Source organism: Sebastes fasciatus, chromosome 3, assembly GCF_043250625.1.
Source record: "Sebastes fasciatus isolate fSebFas1 chromosome 3, fSebFas1.pri, whole genome shotgun sequence".
Lineage (NCBI taxonomy): Eukaryota > Metazoa > Chordata > Actinopteri > Perciformes > Sebastidae > Sebastes > Sebastes fasciatus.
The window spans coordinates 18,869,136-18,886,127 of record NC_133797.1 but is presented as its reverse complement, the minus strand read 5'-3'; the positions used below and the strand labels follow the sequence as shown (position 1 = coordinate 18,886,127).

Genomic DNA, 16,992 nt, shown 5'->3' with positions numbered 1-16,992 from the left:
TTGGCTAGTAAGACACAACAACTAACCATAATATTTCTGTAACTACATTCATGATCAAATTGACACATGTTCTATTACACAGACTCATGACAGTTATGGAAAGTTAAAGTTAATCTCCTCTCTCTACATTTCCTGAGTCTCCGGCTGAGCAACTACTTCACTCAGAGCAGCTGTCAATCATGACATCTCAGCCCCTTTTTAGAGCATCAAATAACTCATTAAAACCAAACTTATCAGAAAAATTAACACTTGAACATACACCAGCGTGATAAGAACTACCTTAAATGAAAGAAACCATCTTTGGGAAAAATGTATTTGATGTGTATTTTGACGTTTTAGTTTGGCCGATGTCCCCCCGCTAACATTGAGGGGGCGGGGTTTATGACCTATACTGCAGCCAGCCACCAGGGGGCGATCGAGATGATTTGGCTTCACTTTTGGGGAGCTGTCATGTCGTCCAGGTTTATATACAGTCTATGATCTGTATGTGTAAGTAAACACCCTCAAATTAAAGTCACTTATTCATTTATCTGACGATTATTTTTACAATTAATTGTTTGGTCTATAAAATGCCAGAAAATAGTGAAAAATTACTGAATTGACAGGTGTATATTGCTCGTCTTGTCCAAACCAACAGCCCATAAACAAAGATATACTTACATACAGTATATATACTTAGTTTACCTTCATAAAAGACTAAGAAAACCCACATTTGGGCTGATACCTGTAGCATTTTGCTTAAAAAATTACTTAAACGATAAATCGGTCAGCAAAATCAGTGCAGATAAATAAATCGACTAACTGACTAATGGTTTCAGCTCTACTTTGATTTCAGATCCAATGTGTGTGAGTACAGAACCAGCACAACAAATACTGTATGCTTCACTGTCTAAATACTTATAGACTGTACTCTATCTTGCCGGTGTTTTACTGTATATGAAATCAGCAAGTTCCAAATTAAAACGTCCTAATGTGACAGTAATTTACACTTCATAAACACATAGGTTTCATATCAGTTCAGAGGACACGGGGAAAGACAAGCAGCAGAATTGGGTTTCACAAACAAGCCGCCTCCGGTCGACCTTGTTTGGACTTTTAAAGCTGCTGGTGTGAACCCCCGGTGGTCGATATGAGTGTTTTTGTCTAAAACAGCTTTGTCCAGTTTATTGCTGACGTTTTGCTCTTCCACTGTTCCTCAATGTGTGTGTGTGCTGCTCGTGTGTATGTGTGGGTGGGTGGGATTGTCCGGCCTAGACAGCTGAGGGGTCTTTCAGAGGCCACAGTGGCCTTGTTTATCTGAGAAGGTTGGCCCTTATCGTGCCTGAGGGGAAAAAATCAATAGGCCTTGGTTCCTTTGGAGACGAGCTGGGTTTACGATGCCACTGTGGCCATCTTTTAAGTCTCTCAGCCTGGCTTGGCATTTATCTCAGTCTCACACAAGATGGACACCACCACCAAACACACAAATGCACTGAAGTGTGGCTTATAGTCACCTCATATTTCTACCTCCTACATGTGGAGATTTTAGTAATTTGTTATGGTCCAGCCCTATTTTGTTAAAGCGCCTTTTACTTCAGTGTGTAAGGTAGATAGAGAGTGAGTCCTGACAGACTGTAAAAGGCTAGTTATCTGGTCAACTGTGTAGACACGCCCAGGCAGGAGATGGCTGAGCTCAGCAGGTGTCATAGTTCAAGCTGACCACCTGTGAAGGCTGGACTCGACATGGGGAAAGGGTTGGATGGGTGCCCTTCTCAGTAGGGGGGGGAAGGTGGTGAATTATGTGACTGTATTGCTTGATATCTAGCCTGGATACACTGGCAGAAAGGCAGCCTCTTTATTTCCGTTCCTATATCATGAATGTTGCCGTGGACGAAGCTGTTCCGTAATAGAGAAAATGGAATATTTTCCAGTCAAGGTGTGTTTCAAGGTCAAGGCCCACTGGCTCAGAGCACCACCTTTTCTTTTTTCCTTTACGCTTATATTCTGTGGCATTAGCCTTTTGGATATTGTAAGAGAAGGCAAGTGTATGTTAAATACTGCAGCAGAGGAGATAAAAGCTCCCACAAGCTGGTTCAATACTGTATTCAAAATGCTGCTAAGACTGCGCTGTGAATGACCCTGGTTTATTTAGATTTGATTGAAGGCAATTAATCATATCTTCAATTACTGTATTATTCCTTGTGTGTGCACTGCATGCGTACATTCTTGTATGTTTTAGATTTGTGTGTTTGTGTGTGCCTGTATTTAAAAGATAGGTCAACCATCTCAGGATCCGTGCAGCCTTTTCTCCCTCCTTTCACTCCCTCCTGAGTGAATGCCCTTTGTTGAGCTGTGCCCTGTGATGCTCCCGCCATCTTAGCTCCTTCGGCCATGACCCACGCTCCTCTCGCCCCCTCCCCTTCTAATTCCCTCTCTCTTCCCAGTGAATTGTAGACTTAGAGAAGGGATCAATAAAAGCACACTGCGTCTTGATTTGAGTGGCAGCAGGGCCTCAGTCAGAGCACAGGGCTATCGAGGCTGCCTGCTTATATTCTGTTTGTGTGTATTTCAGTGTGTGTGTGTGTGTGTGCGTGCATGTACAGTACATAGCGATGGGGTTCTTGAAACCGATTTTTCAGCATAACAAATACCCCACAATTTAGGCAGGGTTTCAGTTAATATCTTTTCCCAGGAGTTTTCTTTAGTTGTTGCTGGTACAATTCTTCCCCCAGCATTGCTGTCCATCATAATGACGATGAAGATCTGTCCACTTGTGTCCAGGTCTGAACTCAAGGAGTCCCCTCAGCGAGACCAAGAGCACCTCCTCGTCCCTCTCGGCCCTCAGCGACTCACTCAACAGCTCGGAGGGCGGAGACCTCACCCACGGTAACGAAGAACTGAGGGGCCTGCTCGCCCTGCCCTCCTCCGCAGGCAGCCAGTCCAGCTCTGGGAGCCACTCGGGATCAGGAACTGAGGACAAGTCTGACAAAGGTAAGGAATTGTGGGAACTATTGCAACCAGATACTCTTTGTCATTTTTATGCCCCTGAAAATGTCATTACAACAGTATATATTCATGACTGACTAGACACCAATAACATTTTTTAAAAAACATCAGGTATTATTTATGACATTCAAACCCACCACCTATCATCAAATTTGGATTAAAAACTAGCTAAATCAAGATTGGTGCAGACAAGTATGCATATTTCACCTGGCCCCACCCATCTCAAACAAGTTGGAGGCTCACAAACAAAAAAAGAAATTCAGAAATCTCTAATGTGATAACTTTTCTAACTTTGGCAAAAATAATTTGTTCATGTCGGGTTCCCAAATGTTTCGAAGCTTTGACCTTTGCCATGGAAATTAACCTCCAAATCAGTATTAGAATGCTTCATCTTTTGTTGTTTTTATATACAAGTATGTAATAATTATGTATAAATTCCAAAATAGACCATTAAATAAGGACTAATCCCACAACATTATTCATTATTCATATTCAACATTCATTATTTTTAGTTATTCTCAGACGGGAATCGCAATAACTATACTATGATTCTTTTTGACATACTATAGAATGACCTTTTTATGACATACTGTACTATACCATGACTTTTATTTTGCATTTTTATGACATACTATACCATGACATTTCAAACATTTTCCGACATGGTGTACTATTTTTTTTTTTGACACAGTATACTATGATTTTTTTGACGTGTAAAAAATGACTTCGACATTTTTCGAAATACTATGCGATGACTTTTGATGACTTTTAATGACTTTTGACGCACTATACTATGACTTTTTCAAAATACTATACTATGATTTTTTCATGAATTTATTTGACATGTTCTCGACATACTATGCTATAACTTTTTGTTTTACTTTTTTTGACGTACTGTACCATGATTTTTTTTTGACATACTATACTATGATTTTATTCGACATACTGTACTATGAGTTTTTTACAACTTTTTTTTTTTACATACCCTACTATGACTTTTTATCCCTATTTTTGGACATACTATAATATGACTTTTTATCACTTTTCTCAACATACTATACTATGATTTTTCTCAACATACTATATTATGACTTTTTTCGACATACTGTACTACGACGTTTTTATCACTTTCTTCGACATACTATACTATGACTTTTTTCGACAAACTATAATATGACTTTATAACTTTTTTCGACATACTATATTATGATTTTTTTCAACATACTATACTATGACTTTTTTATCACTTTTTTCAACATACTATATTATGACTTTTTTTTAAATGCTATACTATGACTTCTTATGACCTACTATACTATGGCTTTCTTCGTCATACTATATTGACTTTTTTCTTTTTTACTTTCTTCGACATACTATACTGTGAGTTTTTATGACACTATTATACTTTGACTGTAACTGTTTTTAATGACATACTTCAATTACTTTTTTGTTTGTACTAGCTATTAATTTCTGCCATAAACTGCGGATATATTTTCAACAAACTCTTACCTGTGTCTGGGTATCGGCGTTTCAAAGCCATTTCCACCAACATTTTCCGTCAGGAGTTGGGCCACTTTGATGAATCATGAGGTTTAGAGCAACAACACTTTTTATGACCTTTTTCGACATTTTATACTATAACATACTATAATATGACTTCTTTATCACTTTTTCGACATACTATACAATGACTTTTTTTGACATACAATACTATGACTTTTTTATAATTTTTTTTGGCATGCTATACTTTGACTTTTTATCACTTTTTTCAACATACAATATTTTAACTTTATCACTTTTTCGACATACTATACTATGAATTTTTTATCACTTTTTTCGACAGACTACTCTGATCTTTTTCATCATACCTATACTATGATTTTTTTCGACATGCAATACTATGACGTTTTTATCACTTTTTTCAACATACTATACTATGACTTTTTCATAAATAATTTGACATACAATGCCTCGACTTTTGTTGACATACTATGTTATGACTTTTTTACGACTTTTTTGACATACTATATTATTACTTTATGACCTTTTATACTATAACATACTATAATATGACTTTTTATCACTTTTTCCGACATACAGTACTGACTTCTTTATCACTTTTTCCACATACTATACTATGACTTTTTATCACTTTTTTACAGCATACTATACAATGACTTTTTATCACTTTTTTACAGCATACTATACAATGACTTTTTATCACTTTTTTCGACATACTATATTATGACTTTTTAATCACTTTTTTCGACATACTGTACTATGACTTTTTATCACTTTTTTTCAACAAACTATGTTGACTTTTTTACGACTTTTTTTATGACCTTTTTCAACATTTTATACTATGACATCTTATAACATGACATCACTTTTTTTGACATACTGTACTATGACTTTTTTTTTTTTAACTTTTTATTTACTTACTATGCCATGACTTTTTTTCGACATACTATATTATGACTTTCTTATGACCTTTTTCGATATTCTATACTATGACATACTATATGACTTTTTATCACTTTTTTCAAACTTACTGTACTATGACTTTTTTATCACTATTTTGAGATACTTAACTATGACCTTTTTTATCACTATTTCAAGATGCTATACTATGACTTTTTTCGACATGCTATACTATGACCTTTTTTTCACTTTTTCGACATACTATACTGACTTTTTTTTACGTTCTATGCCATGACTTTTTTCGACATACTATGACTTTTTAACGACTTTTTTTGACATACTATATTATGACTTTTTTTATGACCTTTTTTGACATTTTATACTGTAACATACTATAATATGACTTTTTTCGAGATACTGTACTATGACTTCTTTAAAACTTGTGTTTTTATCACCTTTTTCAACATACTATACTATGATTTTCTTCTACATACTATACTATGACTTTTTTATCACTTCATTCGACATACTGCACAATTACTTTTTTATCACTTTTTTCAACATACTATATTATGACTTTTTTTTCCATATTTTTCGACATACTATATTATGACTTTTTTGACATGCTATACTATGACTTCTTATGACCTACTACACTATGGCTTTCTTCGTCATACTATATTGACTTTTTTTTTTTTTTTACTTTCTTCGACATACTATACTATGAGTCTTTATGACACTATACTTTGACTGTAACTATTTTTAATGACATACTTCAATGATGTTTTGTTCGTACTAGCTATTAATTTCTGCTATAAACTGCGGATATATTTTCAGCAAACTCTTACCTGTGTCTGGGTATCGGCGTTTCAAAGCCATTTCCACCAACATTTTCCGTCCGGAGTTGGGCCACTTTGATGAATCATGAGGTTTAGAGTAACAACAACAACATGTTCACTCTTTATTCAGTCTGCATAATGTATGTTTGCATGTGGAATGCTTCAGTGTATGACACAGAATACCAGGGCAAAACACAGTAACTTGTGTGTAACTTAAATGCGGAAAGACATGTGTGTGTAAACAAGCCATTCTAAGCGCAACGAAATAAAGCCAGAGAACCGTAAGTGAAATAAAGTTTTTTTCTGCCTTGATTTTGCCAGAACTTTTCTTAGTCATGGCAAACACAATCCATCTATTTTCAACAAAAAACAACACAGGACACACAAGATATTTGTCCACATTATAGAGCAATTTTTATTGTTCGAAAAATGGCAAAAAATAATTTTAATTTTAAAACCAAAATAAATTCAATTCTTTGACTTGAATATTTAATGACTTTTTTGACATTTTAATGACAAACTATACGATGATTTTTTTAAAAACGTTTATCAGCATTTTATACTATGAATTTTTCACATTTTTCAACATACTATGAGCTTTTTCAAAGTACTTTATTCTGACTTTTTTAGACATACTATACTAAGACTTTTTTTTTTTTTACATTTTAATGACATACTATCCAATGACATTTTCATGAGTTTTTACAACATACTATATTTCACATACTATCTAACTTTTTTGTACATTTTACTGTCACATTATGCTGTTAATTTATATGTATTTGCGTCGGCCAAACAAAGTCCGTCGGTGCCATTCTTGGACCCAGTATCTCAGGAACGCCTGGAGGGAATTTTTTCAAATTTGGCACAAATGTCCACTTGGACTCAAGGATGAAGTAATTATAATTTGACATTACTGTGACTTTTTTTATTGAGTTCAATTTTAATTATATGGCGTAAAGCATAACAGAATTTATCTCAAGACACTTTTTATACTGTATATAGCAGGTCTAGACCATACTCAGAACTTACATTCCCTAATGAGCGACATTGGCAAGAAAAAAAAATCCTCTTTAATGAATGGGTGGCCATCCACTTATACCGGTTGGGTTGAGTGAGAGAGAGAGGCACAGCAACAACAATAATAACACAACAATTATAGAAATATGACTAATAATAGAAATAATGATAGCAGCAGTGGATATAATAAAATGATAATAATAATAGCAGTAATAACATCAGAAATGATGATAGAAGTGACTACTACTACTACTGATAATAATAATAGCAGTAATATTAACAGTAAAAATACAAATATGACTAATGATCATAGTAGCAGTGGGTGTCAAGCAGGACCACGGCAGCAATCCATGGAAACCTGTGAGACAAGAGTGCAAAAAGGACTCCGGGGCAGAAGCCGAATTAGTAACAAGCATTAATGGGACATGAATACGTACAAAATGGAGAGGGAGAGCAGATGATATACAATACAATGTCATAAAAGAGTTAAACTATGTCATTAAAATGTAAAAAAAAAAAAAGTCAGACTGTGACCATTTATGAACTTTTTATGACAGACCAGACTACGAGTTTGTGTGAAATATTGCTATGATTTATTTTGACATTTTCATGACATACTATGACCTTTTTTATACTTTTTTTATGTAGAAAAAAGTTATAAAATAAGTCATAGTATAGTATGTGGAAAAAAGTCATAGTATACTATGTGGAAAAAAGTGATACAAAAAATCATAGAATAGCATGTCGAAAAAAGTGATAAAAAAATGATGTCGAAAAAAGTAAAAGTATACTATGTCGAAAAAGCTCACTGTATAGTATGTCGAAAAAATTCATAGTATAGCATTTCGAAAAAGTGATAAAAAAGTCACAATAAAGTTTGTTGAACAAAGTAATAAAAAAGGGATAAACAGTCATAGCATATTTTGTCAAAGAAATTGATAAAAAACGTATAGTATGTCGAAAAAAGTCATAATATAGTATTTCTAAAAAAGTCATAGTATAGCATGTCCAAAAAAAGTGATGAAAAAGTAAAAGTATAGTATGTTGGGAAAAAGTCATCATAAAGTATGCTGGGAAAATAAAGAAAAAGTCATTTAATAGTATGTCAAAAAAAGTGTAAAAAAAAAAGTATAGTATGACAAAAAACAATTAATTAAAAAAAAGTCAAAAAAGTGATAAAGTCATAGTTTAGTATGTGGAAAAAAAGTCATATAGTATGTTGAAAAAAGTGATAAAAAGGTCATTGTATATAATGTCGAGAAAGGGCAAAAAAAAAAGCAAAAGTATAGTATGTCCAAAAAGTCATAGTATAGTATGTGGAAAGAAGTGATGAATACAGTCATAGTATGTCGGGAAAAAGTCATCCTATATTATGCCGGGGAAAAAAAGACACCGGATATTATGTCGAAAAAACGGCAAAAAAAAGTCAGTATAGTATGTGGAAAAAAAGTTATAATATAGCATGTGGGAAAAAGTGATAAATACAGTCATAGTAAAGTATATGGAAAGAAGTCATAGTAAAGTATGTGGAAAAAAGTCAGAGTAAAGTATGTGGAAAAAAGTCACAGTATAGTATGCCAAAAAAGTCATAAAAAGTAATAATATAGTATGTCGAAAAAAGTGGAAGTATACTACATACTATACTCTGACTTTTTTTGACATCTTAATCACATACGATCTATAATGTCTTCTGTGGTTCTGGAAGAGCTTGCTACAGACCCAGATTATGTCATCAGGATTATCTAGATATACACATTTGTCACAGAAAAATGTCATTATAAACTTAGGTGTGGAGTTTGAAAGATGTGGACATTTACTAGGCAGGGAGGGTTTGACAAAATGTGGTTGCATTATGGGAAGTGAAGGATCTATTGTTTTTGGAGATTTAAGTTTCAGCTGCATCAATTTTGACTTTTTTAAAATCAGTCTCTTCCGAGTGCCCCAACTTTATGGAAGTGCAGTGCAATTGCAGCTGCAAATCTTGCTTATTTATCATATTTATGTGAGTGGGCATTGTTGAACCTGACTTCTCCCTTTGTTCCAGTTTCTATAGATACACTCTTGAGATTTTACATGCTGAGTCTGAAGAGCACAACCAGACTCTGCAACAGAATTATCTTCCATTAAAATCATTAAAACAGACTCAGTCTTTACTCACCCTCTCCTCTTTCCTTCTCCACAGGCTTCGAGTGTGTCTTCTGCAACTTTGTGTGCAAGACGCGTAGCATGTATGAACGGCACCTACAGATCCACCTCATCACGCGAATGTTTGAGTGCGACGTCTGCCACAAGTTCCTCAAGACTCCTGAGCAGCTGCTGGAGCATAAGAAGTGCCACACTGTCCCCTCCGGAGGGCTCAAGTAAGGAAAGCAAGTACAGACAGAGGTTCCTAACTCCGCCCGTCCTCCCCCTCCGTCACTCCTCAACCTGTCAATTCACACACAAAAACACGTACAGTGTATACACAGTCATTGACCAATGTTAGGGGTGTGCAAATTACGGCATATTTAAATCTGGCTCAATTTTGCTAAAATCAAAAACTAAAGTTCCAGGCATCTCGCAGTGGTTTCAATTATTTTACATGCACCTTTTAAACTCATTTTACATACATAAATTGATGCATGTAAAATAACGTAAAGGATACAAAAAGATGCATAATGTCATAAAGCTGGCTGACACTATGTTTTTTTTTTCAAATAAGAGCTGATTGTAACACAGATGAAGACAGAAATAGATTCATGGACTATTTGAAGATTATTCTAGCCGTGTTAACCTCACTTTATTGTTCATTATCTGAAGCCAGCAAATTAAATGATACAAGCTGTAGTTCTGCTCGACAGCCTCTCTTGGCAAGTGTAACTTATTAGACAGTGGTCTCTGGGTCTGCAGTGGCTGCTATGAACAGAAGGGGAGTATGGAAAAGAGATTGAAATGGGCTTCCCCTCAGGGCCTGTTGTTCCTCTGCCCACAGCTAACAGCCATGCCAAAGAAAAATATCTGATGAAACCTGCATTCCAGAAAGCTACAATACAGACACTTATAGAAAATATGTTGGCACACCCCTAAAAGATCATTTTAGAGGAAGCACAAATGTCAGATCACTTACATCTGTAACATCATAGACTAGACATTGACACAAGTCAATCCAACTAATGCATGATTACTGATTCACAGCATGCATTTTGTAGAAAGAATGACCCTAAGCTAAGCTTTAAAATACAATCTCACATTGTAGTTTGCACCGCAACCCCTACATACAGTATACAAATATATATGAACACCTATTCATGCACATTGGATACAGTTATCAAAATTTAACGTATCCTGACAAGACAGCCTTGTGTTGTCTAATATTGACTGTTTATGTAGCTCCAGTCTCCTCACATGCTTCCCTCTCCATCTCCATACTCCAGTCCCACAGGAGCCTTTGTTGTACTGTGACACGTTTATGTACCATTTCAGGCCTGTCAAGTTAACATAAAGCCCATCTGTTGATCTCAACATCCACACCACACACTGATGACGTTAGTGTTTGAGTTCAGGCCAATTATAATAATGCACTTTTACACAAATTCAGTTTTATGGTGGCAGTTGACAACATTTGGGATAATATTAAAAAAAAAAAAAAAAAAACACAGGACAACATTTGCCTTAATATTTAGGAAAAAAATGCGGTAAATAAATATTCATTTCAAGTAACACAAGCCATTTTTTTTTGTTTTTGAGTTGTTCTCATAACACCAGTCTGTGCATGTGCAGAATCATTGAGAATCATTATGATTATCGCCTCATTTCTTCATAAACAAAGATCTGTGTTCTATATATCGGTTTTTTTCTGTGCAGCCATCGGTGGAGTTAGGATGTTCTAAACATTTGATAATTGTCTGGAAACGGTAGCATTTCACTAAATGTAAATGTAGGAAGCTGCCAACACAGTTACATTGACTTACTGTATATATTTTATACAAATCCTGTGGCTAACAGAACACAAACACACAAGAAGCCCCTTCATAGCTCAAAGATCTCCACACAGCATCTTTAGTCCCTGACTTGAGGATTTGCTGCTAGCTGTAGTGTGTGAGTGAATACATGTAAAGGAGTTATAACGGTTTTAAATGTTTCTTCTGTCTGGTGTTATTGTTTTTGAAGCCAGATTGGTTTCCTTAAGATATCATTCAAAAGGGAAAGAAGTAGGTTGTGGATATTTCAGATTATATTTATTCAAGAGAGGAAAAAAAGAGATGAAAGAACTGAGCTCTTTTGATATTTCTTATATTTAAATTCATCTGCTTTAACTCAACTTCTTTGCTGTACTGTTTATATCTATTATATTTTCAGCTCTTTAAGGTTTGCACAGACTCTTAATTTATGTAAACCACGTTTATATTTACTTTAAAAAAGCAGGATTTAGCAGGTGTAGAATTAGTTAATGCACCTTAAGGGCAAAGAGGTTTGAGATAGATTAGTGCGTACACGTGTATACACTTGAGCAATGTGAAGTGTCTATATATGTAGGAGTGTGTAGAAAGGGAGAGAGGGCCTTGACCATTTCGAGGTTTTTCTGAGGTGATTCTGTTCTGCAGGGTTTGTGAAGCGCTTTGGGGCCCAGAGCAGATGAAAGGTGCTATTTAAATGTAAGTGCCACTCCATTCCTTCATTTCCCTTCATGTCCTACTGCTCCAATCTTTTCTCCAGCCTGTCACCCCCCCCTCCTCCTCCACACACACATATACCTGATCACCTCAATTCTCCTACCATTAAACTGCCACACATACCACCAGCACACAGACCTCTACATGATACACACTTTTCCTTTACCTGTCCTTTTCCTCTTCATCATTTTGTGTTATTAAATTTCAAGGTGTGTTATGTGGTTTTGAATGTACACTTCCCCCTCAACTGTCCTTTGCTTTTGTGTGTCGTGTCCTCCCTCCCTTCTTCCCTTTTGTTGCATTACCCAGGTGCCCTTTCTGCATCTACTCCACCAATCGTCCAGCGGCCATGGAGTGCCACCTTAAGACGCACTGTAAGATGGAGTACCGCTGCCGCATCTGCCAGGGACTGTGGCCCGACCAGGCCTCATTGGAGGCCCACATGCGCGGGCACCGCCTGGGCAACCACTACAAGTGTGAGCAGTGTGGCTACTTGTCCAAGACGGCCAACAAGCTGATCGAGCATGTGCGTGTGCACACGGGCGAGCGGCCCTTCCACTGCGACCGCTGCTCTTATAGCTGCAAGCGCAAGGACAACCTCAACCTGCACAAGAAGCTGAAGCACGCGCCGCGCCAGACTTTCGGCTGCCAAGAGTGCCCTTTCACCACCACACACCCCTTTGTCTTCAGCCGCCACCTCAAGAAACACCAGAGTGGAGGAGCGGGGGGACTGGACGGAGGCTTAGGAGGAGAAGAAGTGGAGGAGGAAGATGAGGAGGAGGCAGGAGAGGAGGAGCTGCCACTCCAGGGAACATCACCAGGGGGCTCTTCGTTGCGTAAGAGCCAGGAGAACTTCCTGTTCGGCAGAGGAGGAGGGAGCAGCGGAGGGAGTGGGAGTAACAGCCCACTCATGAGTCTAACGGCGTCCCAGGCGCTCCAGTCCGTTGCCCTGTCGCTGACACTGGGCAAGTCCCGCCAGCTGGACGCCGCTGGCCCTCTGCACTGCTTGGTCAGCACTAACGGCAACAACGCCACCAGAAACCCCGGCGGCCCGAGCTGCGGCAGCCCCTCCCTCTTCCTCCCGTCCTCCCGCCACGTGTTCGAGCAGTACAGGAACTGCGACCGGGCGCACCTGATCCCCCTCACTACCTTGTTCACCCACAACAGCCGCTTCACATTCCACTCGCACCTCCACTCCAGATGGCGGCCCGCCACATCTCCTCTCCTCTTCTCCTCCAACTCGGCGTCCCCCTCCCGCTCTTCCCCCTCACCCTCCTCCCACAAACACTCCTTCCTGGCCTACCTTGGACTGATGGAGAGGGCCAAGACTGTTTGACCTCGCCCACCACCTCTTCCTCCTCCTCCTCCTCCTCCTCCTCCTCCTACCCGCACTCTTTCCCTCACTCCTCGGACAGTGGTGTGAATGACACTTGACCACTGCAGTGGGAGCAACGTCTTTTCCAATCAGACCAGCAGAATAAGCTGGACCAGACAAACATATTGAAGAAAAGAATAGAAAAACATTTATAAGAGAAAAAGGCTGTACATGCTAAAAATGCATTTATATCAAAAAGCTGCTTTTCTTATCAGTTCTATCAATTGAATTATTACTACTTCAACTATTACTCTCTATTACCTTTTATTTCTGTTTTTAAATGTCTGAATGACTTGGACCCAGTTGCATTATCTGAGGAAAACTAACGTATCTCAGTTTTATAGATATTTTTCTTTAGTCGTTTGACGAGATAAAAAGATGAAACAAAACTTGCAAGTGCTATATTTTAGTGCATTTTTGTCTATTGCTATTATGCATCGAAATAGCATGCCTGTGTTTCAACTAGCTTTGACGTCATTAGGAAGCTAAATTTGAGATATCCTGAAGTGTTAGCGGTGCAACGTGGACAGAACCAATGAAACGGAATGCTTTTCATTGTAAAAGGCACGTTTCCAAAGCAACGCCTCAAACCACGCACTTACTTATTTATCAGTCTTGTACATAGTTTTGTAGCCCCTCCCCTTCCCATCTTTTTGATTTCTGTTGTTTTTTTGTATAATGGTGAAACCATATTATGCATAGCTGCTGCCTGATATCACCTCTGTCTCCGAATATATATAATTTAAATGTGTTACTAGCTAATTTTAATAGTTTTTTGTAAGCTCACAAAACAGAAGATAAGCTGTGATACTGTAAATAAGGAAAAATCTGACCTATCATAACGAGAAACATTATACATTTATTACTAATTTGATTTGAATATAAATGTAAAATGTTGACAATGAATTTGCACTCACAGGTGAATAAGCAGTGAAATAATGAGACGAGAAGTTATTTCTGAGACCAGGTGGATATCAGCGCAGCTTCATATGCAGAACTATGTATCACGCACCTATACTTAGAAGAGATATATGAGATAACTGTTTTGTGGAGGTGACCAGCGCTGGGTTAGCGAGCTAGCCGCACAGCCAGGGTCACCACAGGCCGATTCAATGGTGCTTTTTGGAGCTTTTTGTAATTTTTGTGTACAAAAAAAAAGAAAAAATACTGTTCCAAAATGACTTGAATGAATGTATTTTTGTTTATGTACATGAAAAAGAAGCGATGCAGAAGTGTGAACAGGGACGTCTTCTGTGCTGGAAAAGACGGGAAAGTTAGTGTGTTTGGTGGCCTTCTGTGTCCTTTTCTTTTGTCTTTCATTTTGTTTTTACTTTTTTTACTGAGCCTTTTACATCATAATAAAACATTTTCTACTAACATTCATACAGAACCCACCGTGAGAAAAAGCTCCTATAGGTGCAATGATGAAGCAAAGCCATTCACTTGTACAGCATTGTTTTCAATGGCACTGGCTTTCTGTTAGGCCGGCAGACATGGTACTGCTTTTTGTCCTCCTCCCCTCCTCTTGTCAACCTTTTTGAGTTTTAATTGCACTTAATGTAGTTACACTTAAAGCCAAAAGCACTTAAACCTTTTATTTTCCTTCTCTTTTTTTTAAGTGCAAACTTAGATCCACAAAGTTACCATAATGTGAAGTGGACAGCAGTTGCTGGAAATGACTCAATCATCACCCCTTTAGTTTCTCATGTAAGCATTTCTAGCAGTGCAAAAGGGCCTGCCTCTGTGAAACCGGAGAACGTAAATGAATACAAATTGCATGAATTAGACAGTAGAGGTCAAGCTCTCCCTGGGAACTAAAGGTCCTAGGCTAAATTGTGATAGCCAGTTTTGCACAGTGCTGCACTTTTTGATTAAGAGAATATGTATTTATCCGTAAAATGCTCAAAAAGAAGTACGTTTGCGAGATAGGGCAGCATAGTACAAGTATTTTATTTTGAAAAAAAGCTTTACCCATTATTGATCGTGCTCATGTTTTTAAGTGGTCTTCAAGCCAAAATCCCTTATTGTAAAGGGATTGTTTTTTTATTTTCCTTATGTTCTCCTTTTGTCTATTTTACTCATGCATTTTCTTATAATGAATCATTGTTGCTTTTTTTATTTTTTTACTTAAATCATGTCAGAAAAATGATGATCGGACAGAGAACATGAATTGTCGAGACCAAAATGTAACTCGCCACGGGGACGTGATGTTAGGATTGAATCCGTCACGTCCTGCTCTGGAGCGATGCCTCGATTGTCCCCCTTTACACTGCTGTTTGTTTTGTTCCTTTTTGCTCTGTCAATGTCTGGCATGCTGTCTCTGGAGTGAAAGGAGCATCCCTCCAACACACACACACACACACTCTCCTTGTACTATCTACGTTATCTTTTATACTCTAGTGCCACTTGGTGGAAGGAAACCACCTGAGACTTCTGAGAATGAGTCAAACTAATTGTCAGGGTCCAAAAGAAAAAAAAAGATAAAGATAAAAAAGAATCTGTCCACTCTTGACACCTTTTTAAAACGTCTGCCTTTTATTACAGCGTAATCATGAATGGCTGCACTTCTTTATGCCCCCCTCCCCTAGTTTGAGTGTAATGTTTAAAAAGGCAACAGGGCTCTATCCTTTTTTTTAAAACCAATATTCTTAAGCACTTATTCTGTTTATTTTTGCCCAACTGTAAGCAGCACAGCAGCCCTTTTTTTAAGCTTGACTACCTTTTCAGCACTTCAGAGTATGCATGACATTGCCCTCTAGTTCTTCAGCACTTAACTGTGTTTAAAACTAACTCCCTTGGTTGCATTTAGTTAGCATCACACTGCACCGTCTACAATCAGTTAGCTTTAAGTTTGGCTGTATTTTATGTTAGAAAAGGCTCAGCTATCTTATCTTTTGGCACTCGGTAAAGATTGGTATGTGCTGTACAAAGCTTTTTTTTATTACTCCATTGTTAAGGCTGTACAGGGTTGTGACGATAACTGGTAAATAGATCATTTGTACTTTTTTGGTTTTGTATTTGTTTTTCTTTGTTTGGCATTATTTTATGTTCAACTTGCCAGGTCTAAATGTAACAGGATTTGAAAGTAAAGCTTACATCAGATATTACATCAGTTGTTTTGTCTTTTCTCTGCTCATTTGTTTGATCACATTTATCCACGACTGACAGCATCACTCTTGCACTCTGCTCAACACACAACCAAAACAGCTGCTTTTCTTCACTGAATACTCAAGTGACCAAAATGCTCATTGTCTCTTATGTATAAAAGCAACCCTTTGAGTATAGTTTCTAGTATTTGTGCTACATATAACAGATCCTGTAGTTAACACCCAGAACCTCAAGATAATTTTTGGGGGATCTTAAAAGAGAAACTATTTTCTGTTTATCTGTACTTTAAAGTTCATTTGCATGTTGAAAGGTGATCTAGGTGACAATTCAGCCGACTGTGAGCTGGTAGCTTCTAGCATGGATATAACCTCTGGTTGTAGTTTGTAAACCAAAATTATACAGTTGGAATATCATTACATTTATCATCCACAGCTGTTCTTCTCTGAATATTTGAAAAGCCTTATTTAAGTATTTAAAGTCCATATAAAATAAAAAATATGATAAACAAAGAAATTTAAAAAAAAATATGCAACATCTGTTGAACTAAAATTATTTTTAGTCTGGACATAATTTCAGAAAAAGTCCTGATATT

The 16,992-nt window shown here is 37.2% G+C and overlaps 1 protein-coding gene across 3 annotated transcripts in view; it reads left to right on the top strand.

The window, feature by feature from the left end:
* The window catches only part of znf827 (zinc finger protein 827), a 94,195-nt gene extending 77,796 nt beyond the window's left edge, over nt 1-16,399 (top strand). For all 3 annotated transcript variants that reach the window (XM_074629409.1, XM_074629408.1, XM_074629410.1), the window contains 3 exons: nt 2,761-2,970; nt 9,448-9,625; nt 12,227-16,399. In XM_074629409.1, coding sequence (XP_074485510.1) covers nt 2,761-2,970; nt 9,448-9,625; nt 12,227-13,253 — 1,415 coding nt within the window. In that variant the 3' untranslated portion in view covers nt 13,254-16,399. The remainder of the gene's footprint in view (nt 1-2,760; nt 2,971-9,447; nt 9,626-12,226) is intronic.
* Nucleotides 16,400-16,992: the final 593 nt, after the last annotated feature.